Source organism: Engraulis encrasicolus, chromosome 20 (genome assembly GCF_034702125.1).
Source record: "Engraulis encrasicolus isolate BLACKSEA-1 chromosome 20, IST_EnEncr_1.0, whole genome shotgun sequence".
NCBI lineage: Eukaryota > Metazoa > Chordata > Actinopteri > Clupeiformes > Engraulidae > Engraulis > Engraulis encrasicolus.
In genome coordinates, this window is record NC_085876.1 from 52460483 (window position 1) to 52483012 (window position 22530).

The 22530-nt window shown below is 45.0% G+C and overlaps 1 protein-coding gene across 1 annotated transcript; it reads right to left on the reverse strand.

The window, feature by feature from the left end:
- Positions 1-4790: 4790 nt before the first annotated feature.
- rbbp4 (retinoblastoma binding protein 4) lies at positions 4791-22423 on the reverse strand. Its single transcript, XM_063185004.1, has 12 exons — positions 22263-22423; positions 21275-21422; positions 20377-20522; positions 19112-19285; positions 17940-18055; positions 16422-16582; positions 15853-15979; positions 13699-13776; positions 12050-12126; positions 6610-6667; positions 6365-6475; positions 4791-4905 (listed from the first exon to the last, which is right to left on the reverse strand). The coding sequence occupies exons 1-12, from the start codon at positions 22276-22278 to the stop codon at positions 4843-4845; spliced, it is 1275 nt and encodes a 424-aa protein (XP_063041074.1). The 5' UTR covers positions 22279-22423; the 3' UTR covers positions 4791-4842.
- Between the last annotated feature and the right edge of the window lie 107 nt (positions 22424-22530).

The window sequence follows — 22530 nt, forward strand, 5'->3', positions numbered from 1 at the left end:
TCTTAAGAAAATGAGGAGTCCAGGCTCTTGTAATGATTACCTCTTAAACAAATGTTTAAGGTGATTTTAAGAACAGAGTTGCAGGTGCCCATAGACGGCCATTCTAAAGCTGGTTGAGATCAAATCCAAATCAGCGAAATAACAGAGACTGCAGCAAACATGAATTAAACGGTGAGGGGGACTCTAAAACATTGCAGACCACTCAGAAAATGGCCTTAATGTTCAAAAAAGTGGAGTTCCCCTTTAACCTGGTTTACTCCTGAACCAGCTTTGTAGTCTAGACCTAATCTGGACATACACTAGCCCAGAGGGGTGATAGTGTTAACCAGAGCCGTCTAATAAGAGAGTTATGACAACCGGCTACCCGGATGTCGGTCGGTGATGTGATTCACGTAGATGAAAATATTTCTAGACAGCAGCTTTCTGTTCGCTGGAGATTAACACAGAACCATTACGTAACAAACAAAGATTAAGTAGAAACGAAATACAAACTAATTACATTGACCTTTTCTGCATTTTCTTTGTTCTACGTCCACCTCCTGGAAGTAATCTACTTCCTGGAACTATTGTCAATGGCGATTTACGTGTAAAGGGCTCTGTGAGCCACCATTGCTGGGGAAAGAATGGACCATGAAGGTCTATGGGAGTCACGCAACTCTCTTATTAGAGGGCTCTGGCGTTAACAACCTGGCATTAGCAGAGAAGCATTTAAGACGACTACTAATATTGTTACTGACATGTTTGATTGTGAGAGTGTAAATAGTGTGTGGAATTGAACCAGTGAGGTATTAGGCCATATGGCACTGCTGCATTGTAATACCGCTTTGTAATAAATATTATAAGATTTTATAAGATTTTGTGTGTGAGATTTAGTAAGAAGTGGGTTGCCAAGTCTAGGAGCTCCTTTTGTTGTCCTGCCATTAGAGAGAGCTGCGTTACTGCACAAATAGATCAAGCGCGACTTGAGCGAGGCGAGCGATGGAAGTAATTGGCTTTGTATTGAGTCGCGCAACAAAAACGATTCTGGAGACTAGAGGCGATTCACGCGACGAGAGCGACAGTTTGAAGTTGAAATCCTTTCAACTTTCTATGACGCGTTTCGGTGACAAGCGGCGACAGCCAATGACTGTATAGAAGTCAGTGGCCACAGCCAATGGGAATGTTTGGATGCTTTGCCTTCTGCCTGTACAAACATACTCTAGTCTCCTCAATCGCTCGTATCGCTTGCTGCTGCACTCTGTCGCTTGAATCGCATCGCGCCTGGTCTATTCATGCGGTTAGTGTTCTGCTCCTTAAACAAGCAAGTTCCCTTTAAATCTTTTACTGTAAGTGTGCTTGTGTGTGGTACGGTAAATGTAAACACAGACCTGTGTTGCCAGATGGAAAATAATGAATTATCGTACTAAAACCTCAAAAGGTTCATTTTTGTTTTTTGTTTTTTTTGGGAGGAAATATTCGTACAAGACCCAAATTGTTGTTTCAAGGCATCTAAATGAACTGAATGACAACTCTGAAATGATGCTTCATCGTGGTTTTTTTGATCGTACAGAGGACAAAATGGACACAATTATGTTACAAATACGATAATTATCGCACAACATCTGGCAACACTGATCTAAACACAGACGTGCAGTGCTGCCTGCAGCACCACCAACTGTTTAGGACCCCGAGTGGCTGATTATGTAGTTCTGTCACCGAGCATTCTGGAACACAGAGCTCATCTGAGCTCATTCTAGAATGCACACCTCATCCGAGTGAGTGAGTGTCTGTGAGTAATAATAAAGCATTGACTTTGAACACCGCCGTTAACGGCCTCCTGTGTGTGTGTGCCTTCATCCAGGGGAGGATCTAGCCATTTTGGGGCCCCAGGCAAAATATACACATGGGGCCCTCAAAAGTCATTATATACACATAATAGCATTCTATGTTTTGGTGCTATTTTAGTGTTTTGTCTGATATATTATCTTGGATTAGTTTAGTTCATTTAGTTTAGTTAAACAGGGACGATGCACAATACACATTGATTACAGAAGTAAAAAGATGGCTTGTGCCAGATTATAGCTATATAGCTAATTTCCATCTGCAGTCCCTTCACACAAGTGACAAATTAAGATCAAACTTATTTTATTTAGTGTGTGTGTTCACCGCAACTGGTTTGACAGTTGGGGCCCCCTATGGAGCCTATCGGGGCCCGAGGCAATTGCCTTGGTTTGCCTAATGGAGTCCGCCTCCTCTGCCTTCATCTCAGCGGAGCAGGAGGAGACTTCACGGACATATATGGGCCTAAAGCAGATGTAAACACAAGACGAGACTGATGGAGGCTGGCTAAGTGCGCATTTCTGATACACACACACACACACAAGCTGACAGGGGGGGGGACAAAGGGGTAGGTTGTCCACGGCCCAGGGAGACGTGTCAAAATGCGTGCAAGTAATAGGCCTACAAAAACGTGTACTGATGAGACTGTCAGATAATCAGGGTTCCTGCACTTCTTGGTAATTTCGGATTATTAGGGTTCCTGCACCTATTTTTTCCACTTCAAGCACTTGATCAGGAGCAAGGGCCTGTACTAAGGGTATTTTCACACCTAGTCCTCTTTAAAGGGACACTGTGTGAGATGTTTAGTTGTTTATTTCCAGAATTCATGCTGCCCATTCACTAATATTGCCTTTTTCATGAATACTTACCACAACCATCAAATTCTAAGTATTCATTATGACTGGAGAAATTGCACTTTTCATACATGAAAAAAGGGATCTTCTCCATGGTCCACCATTTTGAATTTCCAAAAATAGCCATTTTTAGCTGCAAAATGACTCTACTTGGACCATACTAGAAAATATTTGTTTATTACTAAGTAAACTTTCATGTAAAGATCGAATTTGGCAATAGGCAGCCCAGTTTCAATGAGCAGCATAGTTGCAGTACCTTTTTTGACCATTTCCTGCACAGTGTCCCTTTAAGTGAACCAAAAGCCAACCGTACTCAAGTGAACACGTTAATAAAGGTCTCAGACACTATTGCTCACTTCCGAGGGGTCTGCCATCCCATCTCTCTCTGCTGGGTGCATTTTCTTTGGCTTTGTTGGTTAGATCTACCTGTAAATCAGGATTCTCTGTACCAGAAGATATAAACATAGGCCTACACCATGGAAACAAAAAGCACTTAAGTAATTTATGGGCACTAACACAGAGGACAGGAGAGAGAGAGAGAGAGAGAGAGAGAGAGAGAGAGAGAGAGAGAGAGAGGAGGAGAGAGAGAGAGAGAGAGAAGAGAGGAGGAGAGAGAGAGAGAGAGAGAGAGAGAGAGAGAGAGAGAGAGAGAGAGAGAGAGAGAGAGAGAGAGAATTCCTTGTCAATCATCACCACACCAATTCTCAATGAAAACAATTTATTCATAATGTACAACTGACTGGACAGCGACAAAGAGGTCAACACAGAAAAAAATGTCACAAGTGTATTACAATATTAAAAAGACAATAATAAACCAGTAGAAAAGTCGAGAGAGAGAGAGAGAGAGAGAGAGAGAGAGAGAGATAGATGCTGGTGGTCTAAGTGAGAGAATGAAGAGAGAGAGAAAGAGAAAGAGATAGAGCGAGAGATAGAGGTAGAGAGAGAGAGGGAGAGAGATAGAGCGAGAGAGAGAAAGAGAAAGAGAGAGGGAGAGAGATAGTTATGAAATAGAGGAAGGAGGGGGTTCACTTGCCATGTCCAAACAATCACCACCCACCAGGTAGCCTCTGCACACAGGGCTGGACCGGCCATCTGGCATAACAGGCATTCCCCCATGGGCCCTGCACCCGTGGGCCCCTATTTTCATAATTTTTCTTTTTTTTTCTTCTCTACCAAATATCTGAAAAGAGGGTCCCACGAGGGTGCAGGGCCCACCGGGTGATTCAGTTCTGCGCCGCTAATTATGAGGGGCCCCTTTAAGCCAAAAGTGCCCGGGCCCCATTTCTCCCCAAGTCCAGCCCTGTCTCTAAAAGCTGAGCCAAACATCTTCCAGTAGAGCAAGATACTCTAAACTCCGCTCCGCCCAACCCATGCTCAAGTTTGGTCTCCTAAGGGGGGGAGGGAGTGTTGTCCCATCCACCTTCTTCTTCTCTTTCTGTGGTGTTTGGTGACGGCTTGCATAAGATGTATGTTACCGCCATCTACAGCGCTAAGGGGACTCCATTTATTCTCAACCTTCAGTCTCCAAAAGGTCTCCTAACCAAAGTTCTCCTAAAAGGGCGTTCACCCGACATCACACGGATCCAGGAAGTGCACGGGCTGCAGTATCTTGCTCTACAAGAAGATGTTTGGCTGAGCAGGAGGAGCTCGGGTCGGGACCTCCATCTCACACACACGGACTGCAACACACACCAACAAACTAACCATCCGGGTATACGATCTAGTATCTCATGCAACCACGTCCACTTCAGGAGGGGGTTGGGGAGGGGTTGAGGACGACCAATTGATTTTAGAAAAATACTTTATTATTATTATTATTATTATCATGTTTTAAAGGTCATAAAAAAACAATTGGTGCATTCTGGGGTTTGACTGCCATATTCAGTGAGCTCTCCAAGGGACCCTCTTGTCCCTCCTGGGGGTTGGGGGGGTCGAGTAGTGCCGGGGGGCATTCAAGCCTACCAGCCTGTTGGGAGGTCCGGGACCATGAGATGTGGGGATGGGGCTGGGGTTCGATGCGATGGGTGGGGCCTGGGGGGTGGGGGATGGGGCGGATGTTTGATGCGATGGGTGGGGCGTCATGAGGGGGGGGGGGGGGGGGGGGGGGGGGGGTTATGCAGGGGAAGGGGAGGGGGCGGGGACGGGGGCTGTAAATGTTCTAGAAGGTTCTTCAGCCCTGCACCTCAGCATCCGCTGCCCCCTCGGGGTCCTCATCATTATAGATGTTCTCAGCCTGGAGGAGGAGGAGAGAAGAGAAGAGAGGAGGAGGAGTTAGTTTAGTAGAGGAGGAGGAGAGAAGAGAGAGGAGATGGAGGAGGAGAAGAAAGAGGAGAAGGAGGAGAGAAGAGAGAGGAGATGGAGAAGAGAGGAGGAGGAAAGAAGAGGAGGAGGAGGAAAGAGAAGGAGGAGGAGGAGGAGGAAAGAGGAGGAGGAGTGAAGAGGAAATAAGAGATGTAGAAGGAGGTGGAGAGGAAAGAGTAAGTGAAGGAGGGGAGGAGGAGGAGGAGGGGAGAGAGAAGGAGGAGGAGAGGAAAGAGGAAGTGAAGGAGGAGGAGGAGGAGGAGATAAAGTTAGTTCAGGACGAGAAGAAAGAGGAGAGGAGGAGGAGGAGGAGGAGAGGAAAGAAGAGAGGAGGAGAGGAAAGAAGAGATGGAGTTAGTTCAGGAGGAGAGGAAAGAGGAGATGGAGAAGGAGGAGGAGGAAAGAAGAGGAGGAAGAGGAAAGAAGAGGAGGAGGAGGAGGAGAAATAAGAGCAGGAGGAGGAGGAGAGGAACGAGGAGATGGAGGAGGAGAGAAAAGAAGAGATGGAGGAGTGAAGAGGAAAGAGGAGGAGGAGATAAAGTTAGTTCAGGACGAGAAGAAAGAGGAGAGGAGGAGGAGGAGGAGGAGGAGGAGGAGAGAGAGGAGATAAAGTTAGTTCAGGAAGAGAGTAAGAAAGAAGAGGAGGAGGAGGAGGAGGAGGAAAGAGGAGGAGGAAGAGGAAAGAAGAGGAGGATTAGGAAAGAAGAGGAGGAGGAGGAAAGAGGAGGAGGAAAGAAGAGGAGGAGGGGGAAAGAGAAGGAGGAAGAGGAAAGAAGAGGAGGAGGAGGAAAGAGAAGGAGGAGGAGGAGGAGATGGAGTTAGCGGTGTGCATTGGCACTGCACTGCATTACTGTTGACACCACTAGATGGAGTTGATTTCAGTTCAGGGGTTCCAGAGCTATGCGAGTGTGCAGTGGGTAATGTGTGTAGAGTAGTGCATTTGGCAGACTTGTAGGGCTGGGTAAAATAATCGATTTAGTCGATAATCGATTGATTTAATCTAAAATTCACATAATCGATTCACAGGACACAAAATTGATTTTTTTTCTTTTTGTTTAATTTAGGTCTATGGAAAATACCCAGTAGGTATTAGTCAATTAGGCCTAGGCCTACTTATTACAAATTAGCAATCTGTTAACACTGTCAAGCCACAGCCCTTTGACATTTTTATATAAAAATAGGCAACAGCATCTTTTGGGGGAAATCCTTGCACCAAGAAGGGAACGGATTGAATCGATTCGGAATGAATCAAATCGAATTGAATCGTGATTAATCGATTCAAAGCCCTAAGAATCAAAATCGAATCGATAAAGGGAACATGGCTGCGATACCCAGCCCTACAGACTTGCATGATGTTGACTTCAGTGTGTGTGTGTGTGTATTCTACTTACCATTTGCCAGACTTGCATGATGTTGTCTTCGGAGACGGAGCAGATGACCCAGGGCTCGTTAGGGTTCCAGGAGAAGTCGGAGATCTTGGCTGTGTGGCCGCCGTGGATGAACTGAAGAGAGGCACACAAAAGACTTAGCAAACAGTGTGAGAGGGACAGACAAGGCACTTAGCACATAGAGACTGTATTCTCTGCATCTGAATCGAGAGTGTGTGTGTGTGTGTGCGTGTGAGGTGAGCACTCACCAGCAGTTCAGGGGGTCCGTCCTCTGCGTCTTCAGGAGACTGCTCCTCGCCAATTTTACTGCAAATACAAACACACAAAAAAACTATTAATTAGTGGAAAATCATAATAAGCTGCGTACATTCCCATTCATTAGATGTGACACAATTTTACCGAAAACAAACAAGAATGTGAGAAACAAACTGTGCAGTTCCCTTCACTTGATGCGGCGCACATCGAGGCACGCGCGCTAGGGTGCATCAGATGCCCCCTATGAAAAGATATTGCCTTTGCCCTATAGTAAAAATGTTCTACACCCAGTAGAAACACACTGTGTAAAATATTTTGAAATTTGGATGAAGTCTACCGGGGCCACCAGCCCCATGAAAATACAAAATAATGGTGATAGTCAGAATCTTGGAATAGAAATGGACATTTTGCTGCATAAAGCTACCCAATAAAAAACATATTGTCTCAGCTCTATGATAAAAATGTTCTATGCACAGTAAAATCACTCTGTGTAAAATATGTTGAAATTTAGATGAATTCTACCGGGTCCACCAGGCCCATGAAAATACAAAATAATGGTGATGGTGATGGGCAACCTGGATTCCAAAGCAGAAGTCCAGTGCCACATATTCCAAATGACATACCTAGTTTTACCTTTCCAGTTAGGGCAATTGGACAGGTAAAACCAGGTAATTTGAAATCTGTGGCACTGGATTGTAGCTTTTGAATCTAGGTTTGCCATTGTCTTAAAACAGAGGTGGACAAACCGCGTGACACATTTGCCCCAGCCAATATAATGAACCAGCTGAGCCTAATTACCACTTAAAGCAAAACGTCAGAAAGTTTCAAATTTGCTATATTTTCCTTGGTACATGTTCCCCAAAATCGATTTCTCACCTTGAGTACATGTGTCAGCCCGAAATAGTAACACACACGAATTTGAAATTCAAGTTACCGCTCTGGCTCTCCCTCCCCGGGCGCCGCCATGTTCACTCAGGCAACAGGGCCATGACGTAAGAAAGAAAACGCGGAAGTGAAGGTTCACTCACTGGTGGTCACGTTCTATTGCAGCTAGATGGCGCTCGCAGCCAAATGAATGGGTGTCAATGGTGCTGTATTCGCTTTTCACTTGCCCGCGTTCGCCCCCCGGTGGGCACCCTTCCGGAACTGCAAAGCTTATTGGCTACAGGGAATGATGCTTCTCATCTTGTAATTTCTCTGGTGACCCCCACTTGACCCCATGGATTTGACCGCTCGTGCGGAAGACCCCTTCACTTGACAGCTTGTTTATTTACAGAAATGGAAAGGAGCGACTTTATAGCAAATAGCGAACTTTATTGTTCTGACTCGGACCCGGAGATAGCTGACTGAGGATATGTTTTAAACAAGACAGGATCCTCGTACGCTATGGACAGTTTGGACGTTTGGATGAGATAGGCAACTTTGGTTGTTTACCGTTTACTGTGAAGGAATCAGACTTATCACTGTGACTGTGGACCTTCAAAATAGCAATCGCTGGGAAAATTATTGTGAACAAACTGGTTGCCTACGTTACTGACAAATGTATTGTCAGTCTGTAATAATCTGACATATCTTGTGCAGTAGATGGGCTTTGGCTAGCTTGTTAGCGAAACTCCGGTGATGGCTTTGCATGCTCTCAAAATAATGACAGCTTGTGGGGAGCAGGATATTTTTTTTCCTCGAAAGAAAATGTTGCAAACTTGCATGTTGCGATGTGTTGCAAACTTACGATGGCACTGTAACGTGCTCCTGAAATGTCAGTGGCTGGCAAATTATAGGCTAGTTGCCTACAGCCAAAATGAAATCACTGGTCAAAGACAAGTATTTAGTAATATAGTAATACATAGACAAAGTATTTTAACCTAGTAGTAGCATAATTATATTCATTATTTGTGAAATTGGGCTCTGGAAGTCGTGTCATGAATTATCTGAGCGTGGCACGTTGATGCAATGCCGTCCGTGCATTTAGTCATAAGGACAAACAAAGCATCATCTTACCATCAGAGTTGGCTAACCTAGGCTATGCCATAATTCATAGACTAGCCTAATTATGCTCTAGTAGTTGCTAGAGGATGGGATCGGCGTAAACCACTGGCGAGCATATTTATAATGGTAACTGAACGTTGTTCTTTTCCCTAATAACAACCCTCGTGAAAGAGTTCATTTCTTCCCAAAACCCCTCAATTGAAGCTTGCCGACACGGCACGTTTTTGTGTAAGCTTAGTTGTTAGAATGTGTGTACTTTTGGAAACAGTCTTGGATCCGCTCATGAGACCAGAGGTTGCGGTAAATAAATTGGTAACAGAACAAAGTTTGCCTTGTGCTTGTCATGAGCTTTTCGTGTGCGTCTAAAAGACTGCACGTTGTTATGTTGCTTATCAACTTCATTTCAGTGAGAATGAAGTGGGGTAGTTTTCGCTTCGTTGGACAACGCAGCATCTGTAAATGATGCGCCACAACGTCCATATTTTCAGACTGTACCCAGAGTACCCAGACTTCTGCAGTGGGTTGCACCAGCTGGTCATAATTTCCAACGTGAGCGTAAATTGTGCCTATGTTCGAGCATACAGACGAGTAAAAAATAGTTGCATTTTGCATATAGTTTTAAAACTGAATGAGATGGCTGTCAGGAAGATAGAAAACAAATTTAAAACATGGGTCATAAAACCGGGATGGTGGTGATCCCATCTCGGAATGGCATTGTAAATCGCCCGTATCTTGGTTAGAAAGAGACCGCATATTTTCATTAGCCTACGAAATACAGTTTAACCCCCCTTTTTTAGCGACAGGATAAGGTTGGTATAGACTGCTGCAAATCGTGTAATGCTAGTATGTTGAGATGTTGCTGGTTAGCCAGCAGACTTGACAGACGGCGTTAAGCCAACTTGTTGGACATAGTGTAGGGCTATGTTTCACAAACATATCTCCAGAATTGTTACTACTGCTTTATTCGGACTGCCGTCCGATTCATCCCTTTGTGTCGCTAAATATTTGACTGCTTACTGCCGTGACAACAAGGCCTACCAGCGTGCAGAAGTTAGGGGGGGAAAGTCACAACATTCATAGCATAGGCTTACAAACCAGCAATGGGCTGCAATTTATTATAAAGTTGATATTAGGATTCATATCAGAGGATAAATTATGTTGGACTGCTAGCGCTTTGTGACAGCGCTGCGTCTTCACCCAAATCATTCCCTAGCCTTCCGCCACTGTTCTAGAACTAAGTAGAATGATCCGCTGCACAAATACAATTTTCTTTCTGACGTAATATTCTGCTGAAAATGGCTGCGCCCATGGCTAGTTGTAAAAAAAATATATGGGAGTGCAAGGCTACGGGTTAAAAATGTAAAAAAGATGAGAAATCGATTTTAGGGGACATGTGTCATCAAAAATAGGAAAATTGAAAATTTCCGACGTTTTCCTTTAAGCCAGGTTGATGAGGTAATGAGGTAGTGAGATCACCTGTATTGGGAGCACAAACAGAAGGAATATCTAAGCAGGTTGTGTATTCAGTCGATCCACTTACACAGACTTCAGGCTCAGGACAGACTGATGGTCAAACTGCTATATTTAGGCAAATTTGCTCTTTTGCAACACAACATCAATTCCTTGCTGCCTTGGACCACTGCTAGTATCAAGCAAGAGATTGCAAAGCTGCATGACTGTTATATTTGTGTGTTTCACCTGTGGGCCTACAATTCATGGAGGAACATCTGTACTAAAGCTGTGAATGTTCCTTGGAATGCCTAGGCTACAAAGCAGTCAATACAACTGTATTGAAGAGTGCCATTACTTCTTTATCCCATCGCCTGTGGTAGTATTTCACTTTACTCCATCAGATAAGTACCATAACTTACCTGAGAGGCCCTTGGCAATGGACTCTGGACCTGGTGATACCCATGACATACCTAGAAGCCACTTAAGTACAGGTTTTGGGAAGCCACTCTTTCCAACATCACATACAGTTGCATTGTATGTGCTCTATTGAACTACTGCAGGGATTTCTTAAAAAACACAGGTCATTCCAAGGAGCATTCACAGCTTTAGTACAGATGCTCCACCAGGTATTAACATCTACCTGTACAATCCTGTAGGCCCACAGGTGAAGCACACAAAAGTCATACAACTTCGCAATCTCTTGCTTGATACTGGCAGTGGGTCAGCCGGTTAATTATATTGGCTATATTTGGAATATGTGGCACTGGACTTTGGAATCCAGGTTGCCCATCACTATCACCATTGTTTTGTATTTTCATGGGCCTGGTGGACCCAGTAGAGCACAATTTCCACAGAGTGATTTTACTGTGCATAGAACATTTTTTTTATCACACAGCTGAGACAATATGCAGCAAAATGTCCATTTCTATTCAGGGCTGGACTGGGCGATAAATAGGGCCCGGGCACTTTTGGATTGTAAGGGGCCCCCCTCATTATTATTAGTGCCGGAGAACTGACTCACCGGTGGGCCCCGCACCCTCATGGGCCCCTATTTTCAGTAATGTAAAAAAAAAATGGGGCCCACGAGGGTGCAGGGCTCACCGGGAAATGCCCGCCATGCCAGATGGCCAGTCCAGCCCTGTTTCTATCCAAGATTTTGACTATCACCATTATTTTCTATTTTCATGGGGCTGGTGGCCCCGGTAGACTTCATCCAAATTTCAAAATATTTTACACAGAGTGATTTTACTGTGCATAGAACATTTTTATCACAGAGCTGAGACAATATATTTTTTATTGGGTAGCTTTATGCAGCAAAATGTCCATTTCTATTCCAAGATTCTCACTATCACCATTATTTTGTATTTTCATGGGGCTGGTGGCCCCGGTAGACTTCATCCAAATTTCAAAATATTTTACACAGTGTGTTTTTACTGGGTGTAGAACATTTTTACTATAGGGCCAAGGCAATATCTTTTCATAGGGCGCAACTGATGCACCCTAACGCGCGCGCACGCACCCTTCCACTCAATGCCAAAATGAAAAAAACGAAAAAAAGGAAAAGGGGGGGAGGGGTCACAGTTGTTGGGGAGATAAAGGGTGTGTGTGTGCGCGTGTGTATATGTGTTGGCAATACCTGAGGTCCCAGACGTTGGGGAAATAAGGGGGGTGGGGGGCATACCTGAGGTCCCAGACGTTGGGGAAATAAGGGGGGGGGGGGGGGGCATACCTGAGGTCCCAGACGTTGGGGAAATAAGGGGGGGGGGGGGGGGGGGGGGGGCTTTGGGGGGCATACCTGAGGTCCCAGACGTTGGGGAAATAAGGGGGGTGGGGGGGGGGGGGGGTGGGGGGCATACCTGAGGTCCCAGACGTTGGGGAAATAAGGGGGGTGGGGGGCATACCTGAGGTCCCAGACGTTGGGGAAATAAGGGGGGTGGGGGGGGGGCATACCTGAGGTCCCAGACGTTGGGGAAATAAGGGGGGTGGGGGGCATACCTGAGGTCCCAGACGTTGAGTCTTCTGTCTGTTCCACTGGAGGCCAAGATGGTCTCGTTATGGGGGGACCACTGGACCTGCAACACACAGACAAACACACTGAGTACACCGCAACACCACACACTGAGGAAACACACTCAGTACACCGCAAAAAACACACACACAAACGCACTCACTAGACGGCAGCAAACACGGGACCCACTAGTTTGACGCCCTTTCGGTACCATCACATGGTAATTAAACATTTCAAACAAGCAATTAAGGGCTAGGTTTAGGGTTAAGGTTAGGGTTTGGGTCGTATGACATAAGGCGTAAGTACCGAAAGGGCGTCAAATTAGTGAGTCCCGCAGGAACACACACTTAGGAAACGCACTCCGTGGATTTCAATATACAAACTCCCGTCCTCCCTTGCCTGCTTCTGACCTCATGATGACGTCACTGATGACCGTAAGTTAATTCATTTTCAATGGGGTTTTATTTCTGGTGCGTTAGAATGTCCATACCACCAAAACGTGGCATGGAAATCGACAGGGTATATTGAAGAGTGGTGTGGGTCACCAGGTCAACAAACAAGAACAGCTGACAGCAAAAAATCAAGGATATCTGGGCTGCCATAATTCCCATGCATTGCCACTGCCATTGACTTAAATGTTAAACGCATCATGGCAGTCCTAACCAAGTATTGAATATTGACATGTTATGTAGTAAGTATCAAATTTCAACTCATTTGATGTGACCCGAATTTTGCTGAAGAAAATGGTGATTTTATTTCAATATTCTAATAATGTGAATTCCCCAATTGGAATAGTTCAAAATCTGGGAAATTAATCTATAATCCATGACAACTTTTTCATGCTATTCCAATAAAGTGGCCTGGAGCTGTATAGTGTGTGTGTGTGTGTGTGTGTGTGTCTGTGTGTGTGTGTGTCTGTGTCTATCAGTGCTATGGCCTAGTTGGCACTGGACCAATTGCACTCCCCATCTGCTGCGTGACATTCTCAATTCTCATTGGCAGCTGCGTGACATTCTCAATTCTCATTGGCTGCTGCGTGACATTCTCAATTCTCATTGGCAGCTGTCGATGCCAATCATCATAGACCACGCCCACTTCAGCAGAGATCGAGTTTCAACTGACACCTTGTTTGCCCTTGGATGCATTCCAATATGCAGACCTCCGTCCTCCCTTGTTCACTTGCCTGCTTGTGACCTCATGATGACGTCACTGACAACAGAAAATTAATTCAATATCTTGCAAAAGCACAATTCTAATATCATTCTCATTTTCAATCGGGATGGGGAATGAAGAACAGTCCCCCAAAAATTGTTGTGGCTATAGGCTGACAGCGGGAAAACTTTTGTTTTCTCCACGGAGGCGGGGCGTCTTGTCAGCAACATGCGAGGCCACAAGCACAAGTGGAGGATGGTAGTCTGCATATTGGAATGCACCCTTAGCCAAGTCACCCAGTAATGGCAGCACATATGGAACCACTCGCTCGCTCAAGGGAAATCAAGAATTCCTGGTCGATTTGATGCCTGTGTGTGTGTGTGTCCGTGTGTGTGTGTGTGTGTCCGTGTGTGTGTGTGTGTGTGTGTGTGTGTGTGTGCGTGTGTGTGTGTGCGTGCGCGTGTGTGTTGCCGGGTCAGCGTACCTGGAAGATCTCGTCCTTGTGCGACTCGAAGGAGTGCAGCTTCAGCTTCAGGTTACGCAGGTCCCACAGCGCCACCGTCTGGTCAGGAGGAGAAACAACACTTTGTTTACATTTATGGCCAATAAAGCAGCTGTGGCTTTTTCATGGCCAGTACAGGTAACAAAATACACTTAGAAATCAACAATAACGTAATTAAATAAATACAATAAATACATTTGGTCACATCAATACATTTTTTAAAAAGTTCAAAACCTTTTAAGGTGGGACCTTGATTTGGGTCGCAATAATATTCTTTAAGTGATACGGTCCCATTTTTGGAAATAAGCCTATTTTACTTCCCTTGAGTTAAATAGTAGGGTTTTACCATTCCCCTGTACTAGCAGTTTACATTGAGTCCCATGAGACCAGTTAGCCGCCAGCTGGTCTCATAGGACTCAATGTTAACTGCTAGCATGGAGGTAAAANTTGTTCTGCCATACTATTGCCATTAATTTGCCATACTCAGAGAACGGTTGAAAGTACAGGAGAAAGGTAAAACCCAATCATTTATCTCAAGGAGAGTTACATTATTGTTATTATTTCCAAAAATGGGTCAGTATCATTTTAAGTCCAAAAGGGGTTCCCTTCTGAAAAAGTTGGGTAACTGCAGGACTAGAGCATGACAGTGGATTCTCACTCCCGTCCCATCCCGGCCCCAGAAGAAAAATCCCATCCCCTCCCATCCCGAGCTGGAGTAAAAAAAAAAACTAAACAAAACAAATCCCATCCCGTGCACTCCTGTAAGAATGGGGCACCTAAGTCACGCCCTCTACTTCCTGGTTCATGGGGCAGACAGTAGCTAAGTGGTGGACTTGGTCGTGGTGGACTTGTGGTGCATAAGTGGAGGTCCAAGGTTTGGATTGGTGTCGAAAAACCACTCATTTCAAGCCCAGTAACTATTTTCTGCCCCATGAACCAGGAAGTAGAGGGCGTGACTTAGGTGCCCCATATCTCCCAATCATTTGGAAGTTGACCTTTGCCCCTCTGTCTGTTAAATCTTTTTATTCCCCTTTTTATTTATTTGAATGTGGAATACCTGTCAAGGCTTAGAATCTACCTGTTCAAATTGGTCAAACCAGAAATTATAGGACACCAGAGCTCATCAAATAGATGGCCTTTGTTATGTTTCTCCAAGGTCATTTTCTCTAAAGGCAAGAAAGAAGATATTTGGTCCACAAAAGTCTTAAAAGATGGGGGTAGTGCATTCTTCCAAAATAAAAGTATACATTTCTTAGCAAAATAAGTAATCAAAATGAATATTCTTCTTTTAGACTGGTCTAGGACTAAGGCCTTTGTATCATTAAGTAAATATAGACTACTGGTAGGTTCGAACTGTCTATCTAAGACTACTTCAATAAATGAATGGATTGAGCCCCAGAAGTTTTTTAACAGGCTACAATCCCAAAACATATGTGTGAACGTCCCTTCGGTCTCATTATATCTTTGACACTTCGCTGAGATGTCTTTTGATATTTTGTGCATTTTTGAAGGGGTTAAGTAGGTTTTGTAGATAAATTTGAAATTTGCTTCTTTAATTTTATTACTAGTAAAGGGGAAATGAATATTATTACAAATATTTAACCATGCATTATCATCAAATATTTTCCCTATATCATTCTCCCATATCTTTCTCAACCCCACAAATGATGATGGGCCTTCTTTTGTCATAAGGTTGTAAAATATACTTATTTTCCCTTTTAAAGTTTCTGAAGAAAATAACAACTCCTCTATTTCCAATAAGTCAAACATCAATTGTCTTTCTTTCATAAATGTTGTGATAAGACTTCTTAGTTGTAAGTACTTAAAGAATAGCTTATCTGGTATCTCAAACTGTAGCTTTAAATCCATGAATGATTTAATCTTAAGATCCATATGTAACATATCTTTAAATTGTACTATACCAAGATTAGTCCATTGGCTTGTGTTAGATAAGGTAATTTGGGATCTAAGGTCTGGATTTAGAAATAGGCCTATAGGTGAATGAACAGAGGTAACAAAGGATATTCCCATTTTTTATTCCCATATCCCCATTTTTTGCCCCTCTGTCTGAAGGTCGTTTGGCAGTTGACCTTTGACCCCTCTCCCTGTTTAAAGGTGTCGGCGGTGCGGTCTGACCTTGTCTGCGGAGCCGGTGGCCAGGATGAACTCGCTGTAGGGGTTGAAGGACAGGCAGTTGACCTCCGCTGTGTGGGCGTCGACAGCGTGGCTCGGCTTAGACGTGTTGTTGGACCGCGTATCCCAGCTGAGGACACAACGACACACACACACGTTAACAACAACAACACACAAGACAGATACATTAACAACAACACATAAGACGGATACATTAACACACAATAAAATATACATCAGCAAAACACAAAATATTACATTACATTTCACTTAGCTGACGCTTTCATTTGTTCAAAGCGACTTACAACTAATATTTTTCAGGGTATTGGTTATAGCCCCTGGAGCAGTGTGGGGTTAGGTGCCTTGCTCAAGGGCACTTCAGCCATGGAGATGTAGGGAGAGGTCAGGGGGATTCGAACCTGCAACCTCCAGATGGAAAAATCAACTCTCTATCCACTAGGCCACGGCTGACCCAATATACATCAGCAAGACACACACACACACACACACACACACACACGCACACGCACACGCACACACGCACACACACACACACACACGGTGAGACCTACATCATGAGTTTCTGGTCGTCGGCGACGGATCCGAAGAGCGACTCGTGCAGCAGGTGCCATGAGACGTCCTCGACCACGGCCGTGTGTCCCGTGAAGATGGTCTTGGCGTCCACCACCTTGCCCTCCTTGGGGACCGTACTGATGTCCCACAGGCAAATGGTCTAGAATGGAGATATATATATATATATTATATAATATGTGAAGATGGTCTTGGCGTCCACCACCTTGCCCTCCTTGGGGACCGTACTGATGTCCCACAGGCAAATGGTCTATAATGGAGATATAATATATATATTATATATAATATGTGAAGATGGTCTTGGCGTCCACCACCTTGCCCTCCTTGGGCACCGTACTGATGTCCCACAGGCAGATGGTCTATAATGGAGATATAATATATATATTATATATAATATGTGAAGATGGTCTTGGCGTCCACCACCTTGCCCTCCTTGGGGACCGTACTGATGTCCCACAGGCAAATGGTCTAGAATGGAGATATAATATATATATTATATAATATGTGAAGATGGTCTTGGCGTCCACCACCTTGCCCTCCTTGGGGACCGTACTGATGTCCCACAGGCAAATGGTCTAGAATGGAGATATATATATATATATATATATATAGATAAAAAAGGGAATATTATATAATATATTATACGCCATATTACATGGCCCTCCTTGGGGACCGTACTGATGTCCCACAGGCAAATGGTCTACACAGAGAAAAGGGAATATATATATAGATAAAAAAGGGAATATTATATAATATATTATACGCCATATTTCATAGCACGATAAAGGGCTGATGTCCCACAGGCAAATGGTCTACAGAGAGAAAGGAATGTTTATTTATTTATTTTTAAAACATGTTTTTGGGGCTTTTTAGCCTTTGTTTTTTTTGTGAGACAGGATAGTGGAGGAGAGACAGGAAGTGAGCTGGGAGAGAGCGATGAGGAAGGACCGGCAAAGGACCCGGACCAGGAATCGAACCCGGGTCTGACCGACAAAAAGTCAGCTAATCTTATGATAATGAGCCAAGACGCGGTTCAGCGAAAACCAATTGGAACGTTCATACCTCCAAATGTACCAGGCCGTCAAGCCAGAGCCGTTAAGTGATTAGCTAAATCAAACATGTCAATGTGGCGTCCAGAGCGAATAAAGTGAATTCAAAACGAAACTTCGTCTTCTACCTCCGCTACCAGGCAGCGTAGTTCCCTCTTGGTCTGAAAAAGGTTGGCAGGTGCTAATGTCAAGACTTACATGGCCGTCAGAGGCACTGAAAAGGCAGGCGTGTGTGTGTGTGTGTGTGTGTGTGTGTGAGAGACGTATGTGGTCGCGAGTGTGTATGTGTGTGTGAGAGAGACGTATCTGGTCGCGAGTGTGTGTGTGTGTGTCCGAGTGCATGTCGTCGGAGGCGCTGAGCAGGCAGCTCTACGTGTGTGTGTATGTGTGTGTGTGTGTGTGTGTGTGTGTGTGTGTGTGTGTGTGTGTGCGTGCGTGCGCATGACTTACGTGGTCGTCGGAGGCGCTGAGCAGGCAGCCGCTGAGGTTGGGGTTCCAGGACAGCCCATAACCTTCCTTCTGGTGGCCACGGAGACGCAGGTCAGGACAGCACTCGCCACTTGGGTCTAGACACACATACACACACACAGTTAGAATATGGTCAGGACAGCACTCGCCAGTAGGGTCTACACACACACACACACACACACACACAGTAAAAATATAGTCAGGACAGCACTCACCAGATGGGTCTGACACAGAGCCACACACACACGGCATGATCAGAGTATTGCCAGTCTACTAAAGGGCTCTGCATACTTAACGTGCGCAATTTGGCGCATTTGGCCCATTAAAATGTGGCAGACCATTCATAGTCAAAAGCGCAATTTACAGGCTTTTGCTTGCATTTTCGGAAGTGTGCCCTCTGCTGTTCATGAGAGAAACGGCAGCAGCCGTTGCAACTCGCAGCGTGAGTTCTACAGATGTATAAAAATAGAAAGCCAAACACGGCTGCTGTAGGGCTACTGAACGTCTGACCTATGACTTACCACAATCAAACATAGATTTTTGTTGTAGCCTACATTGCCAGATCATTCCAAGACCATGTGAGAGTATTGTTCTGGCTGCAGAATTTATAAATAGATCGCCAAACACAACGTGCTTCTGAACAATAGGCTAAACAATTGTTTCACTGAACAACATTTAAGGGAGAAGATAAAATAACTCTCTAGGACATTTTATTATCCTCAAAATGATGCAGGGTCCATTCTGTAGTAGCCTACAGTAGCTGTAGCCTCTCTTCGCAACTCCTGCTTTGTCTGCCTACCTGCATGGTCGCTGGTTACAAAAGTTACAAAAAATGTGGGGTGCACGAGCTCGCGTCGCGGCAGCTTGCGGAGGGGCGTGTGACGTCATTTTGAGTGCACGCCATCGTCGCGAGGGGGGTATGAATGAGGTTAGCGCCAGTTACGCCAATTATGAATCGGCCTTAAGTGTGTGTTTGCATGCGAGTTTGGACCGGGTTTTTGGTGTAGTGTGTGTGTATGTGTTACATACTGGGCTTGGAAGTGTGTTTTGGTGTGCATCTGCTCGTACCAGGAGCATCTTCGTTGCCTACCGGGTTTGAATGGGTGTTCGGTGTAGTCGAAGATGAGTGTGTGTGTGTGTGTGTGTGTACGTACCAGGTTTGGAGGGGTGTTTGGTGTAGTCGAAGACGAGCACGTCACTGGAGGGCGTCTTGGTTGCTATGATACAGGGGTTCTGGGGCATGTAGCGCGCACGGTTCACCTCGCCCTCGTGGTTTATCTTGATCTCAATCTCGATCTTACCGCTCACCGAACCAAAGCCTCCGAACTCTACACACACATACGCACACAGACGCACACACACACACACACATGCGCACACACACACAAAACACACACAACGAAGCAAGCAGAGAAATTCATTCAACACACACATGCACACAAGAGAATTTACCTTTTTATCTTATGTCAATTTCAGTGTTGCTTCCGGTCACGGAGCGTCCATACTCTACACACACACACAAACACAAACAAAGGAGAGAAGAGAAGAGAACATTAACATCAACACAAAAACGTTGTACGCACAGTGAATACATACTCTTTAAAACAACACACACACACACACACACACACACAAATCTGGCATATACACACAAAAGTGCACATATTAAGAAGAATGCACATATGAACACACACAGGGGTCCTACACTAAAAAGCTGGTTCAGTGGTAAAAGAGGGCAAGAGTAAACTAGCTAAGAGTTAAAGTGATACGGTCCCATTTTTGGAAATAAGCTTATTTTACACCTCTCCTTGAGTTAAATTATTGAGTTTTACCGTTCTCCTGTACTTTCAACCGTTCTCTGGGTATGGCAGTGCAAATTTTACCTCCAAGCTAACAATTAACATTGAGTTCTATGAGACCAGTTAGCCGCCAGCTACCTAGCTGGTGCAGACAGGTGTGTGTGTGTGTGTGTGTGTGTGTGTGTGTGTGGATCAAACGAACACCCCTTGAAATGGCTAGACTCGTCCATTCACTGCCATTCAAAATTTCAAGTGTATTGTGCCAAATTTGCTAGGATGTTTTCAAGGGAGTTGAACACTAGGCCACAGCTGCCCCCTTGTTATTGTACCGGGAGGCACAGACTGACCCAAATGTCATTGTTACACGTGTGTGTGTGTGTGTGTGTGGTCTGAGCGCGCGTGAGTATGTGTGTGTCCCATTAGCGGCTTTCTCACTGTCGTAGTGCGAGACGTCGAACCTAATACAGTGTGTGTGTGTGTGGCCTTACCGCCTTTCTCGCTGTGGTACTGTGAGGTGTCGAACTAGGCGTTGTCGTGCGTGCGTGCATTGTCTGCGCGACTGTGTGTGTGTGTGTGTGTGCTGTCTGTGTGTGTGTGTGTGTGCTTGTGTGTCCCCTTACCGCCTTTCTCGCTGTCGTAGTGCGAGGCGTCGAACTGGGCGTCGTCGTTGGGCAGCTGCACGCTGGCGATCACCAGGTGGTTCTGCTCGTCGGAGGTGTGTGTTCCCAAGACCAGCCGATGCACACTGTAGTCCTTACCCTCCGGCCTGTTCACAACACACACACACACACACACACACACACACACAGCAAGGATTGCAATCAACTCTAATTTCGACTCAAGCAAACTGTAGTCCTTACCCTCGGGTCTGTTTACAACACACACACATATATGGGCATAATTTTAGGTGTGGATGGTGGGGACATGTCCATCCAACCTTGCTTGTCCTCACCATTTTACACAAATACAATGCAAAAGTATACATACATATCTATTAGTATTAATGTCCCCACCACTTTCCAAGCCAAAACCTACACACACACACACACACACACACTGCAATCAACTCTTATCTCGACTCAAGCACACCACACCATTTAAACATATCTTTTGATTTATTCTCTAAAAGGTATTTCCTCAAAAAAGCCATAACAAGCGAACACACACATACACACTGATGTCAAGCTTATTTGAAGAGTTTCGTTGGAAAACGGTGTATCCAGCATTTTATCATTAGAAATGACTGCTCAGATTCAGAAGTCCCATAATCTGTGTGTGAATTCTTGCTATTCAATTATTTTGAGAACATGGTTGTTTTCATACTACATATAAAATGCATTTTGCAATGCAATGTCCTATACAAAAATGAGAATTTCCCCAAAATTGGATGTACACCGTTTTGCATTTATGAAATTCATCATTTTTTTCCTGCCCTGGACTTGGTGGCCTATGATTGGAGGGTCAGCGGACAGGCGGGAGATGTGACAAGTTGTTGCTTCTTGCCGGTGCTTAGCTTACCGTGTGACATCCGGAAGCCACTGCGCCGTCAAACTCGGCCACTCTAGTGCGTGGGTCATGACCAGGTCGTAGAGGAACGGGGTGTTCTTCTTCCAAATCTTATACTCCTCGTTAATCACCCTCTCCTCAACCGCATCATCGAATGCAGCTGTTAAAAAAAACACACACACAAAACAACCATTGTAAATGTAATGCGGTGCGGTGGGTGTTGGTTCAACCAGAAAACCTACTAGCCTACTACGCACTGACTACAGTCACCGGGCCGTGACTCCCAAACAAATGTCCAGTTTAGTTCTACCTTTCAGGTGGCGGCTCTCATCAAATGACAAGTGAATTGACAGTGAACACTTCGACTGCGTGTATTGCTCAATACCACTTATCAGGGCATCATTATTTGAGGTTTTGTGACCGGCATTAGCAAGACGCCGCTAGCTAAAGAGAGTTAGCCTGCACAGACTGAGGACGCTTCATGGAGTTTACATTCTTCACTTTACTTTAGTAAAACCACATGTAACGTAGAAAACCGGCAGGTTAGCAAACACCAAATGCACACATCTTCCAGCAGCTCTGTAAAACGTGACTCCCAACAATGCTACTCGGCTTTGAAAGCTAGCTGGCTGGCTACATAGTTTCATTCATTTCCAGCCAAAGAGACTCAACAAGGCTAGCTAACAAGCTAAGCAAAAGCTAATGACAATAAACAACTTGAATGAAGAAGCGGAAACTCTTCACAAAACGTCAAACCAGTTACAGCATTGTAAGAAGTTGCAACACTTGCAGGTGTACACATAGAAACAAAGTGAAAAGCAAAACATTGTATCCAGTCAGCTTATTAACAATGTGGCGCGATTCGGCCTGCGTAGTAAAGCGACATGGAGTCCGCAGCAGCCTCATCGCGTCTCTGTAATTTTGGAGGAGCCTCATCGTCAACACTCACAAAATACGTTTTATGTAGAAATTGGCTGAAATACGTATCGCTTAAACTTACCTTCTTTATCCGCCATGGTCGCGTAATCACCGGGGAGCAAAAGTAGAGTGATCCGCTAATCAATAAATAACATTAAAATGCGCAGGATGCTCTTTGTCTCGCCTCTCCAGCGTGCACGTTCGCGCCAACTCCTCCGAGCCGCACCACCAATCAGGGGGCAGGAAACATATGGCGCCGCGCGCCTCGTCTCGCCTCGGCCTACGCTGCTCGCTGCCTGGTAGAGTCTGGGTGCGCAACTTTCCCATTCACATCGCCATCTTGTGAGCTG

Coding starts and splice junctions, on each gene's coding strand:
- rbbp4 (XM_063185004.1), bottom strand. Junction 15,980..16,421: donor GACGACCAGAAACTCATGAT/GTAGGTCTCACC, acceptor TTGTGTCCTCAG/CTGGGATACGCGGTCCAACA. Junction 6,668..12,049: donor CTCAACGTCTGGGACCTCAG/GTATGCCCCCCA, acceptor TTGTATTTGCAG/TAAAATTGGCGAGGAGCAGT.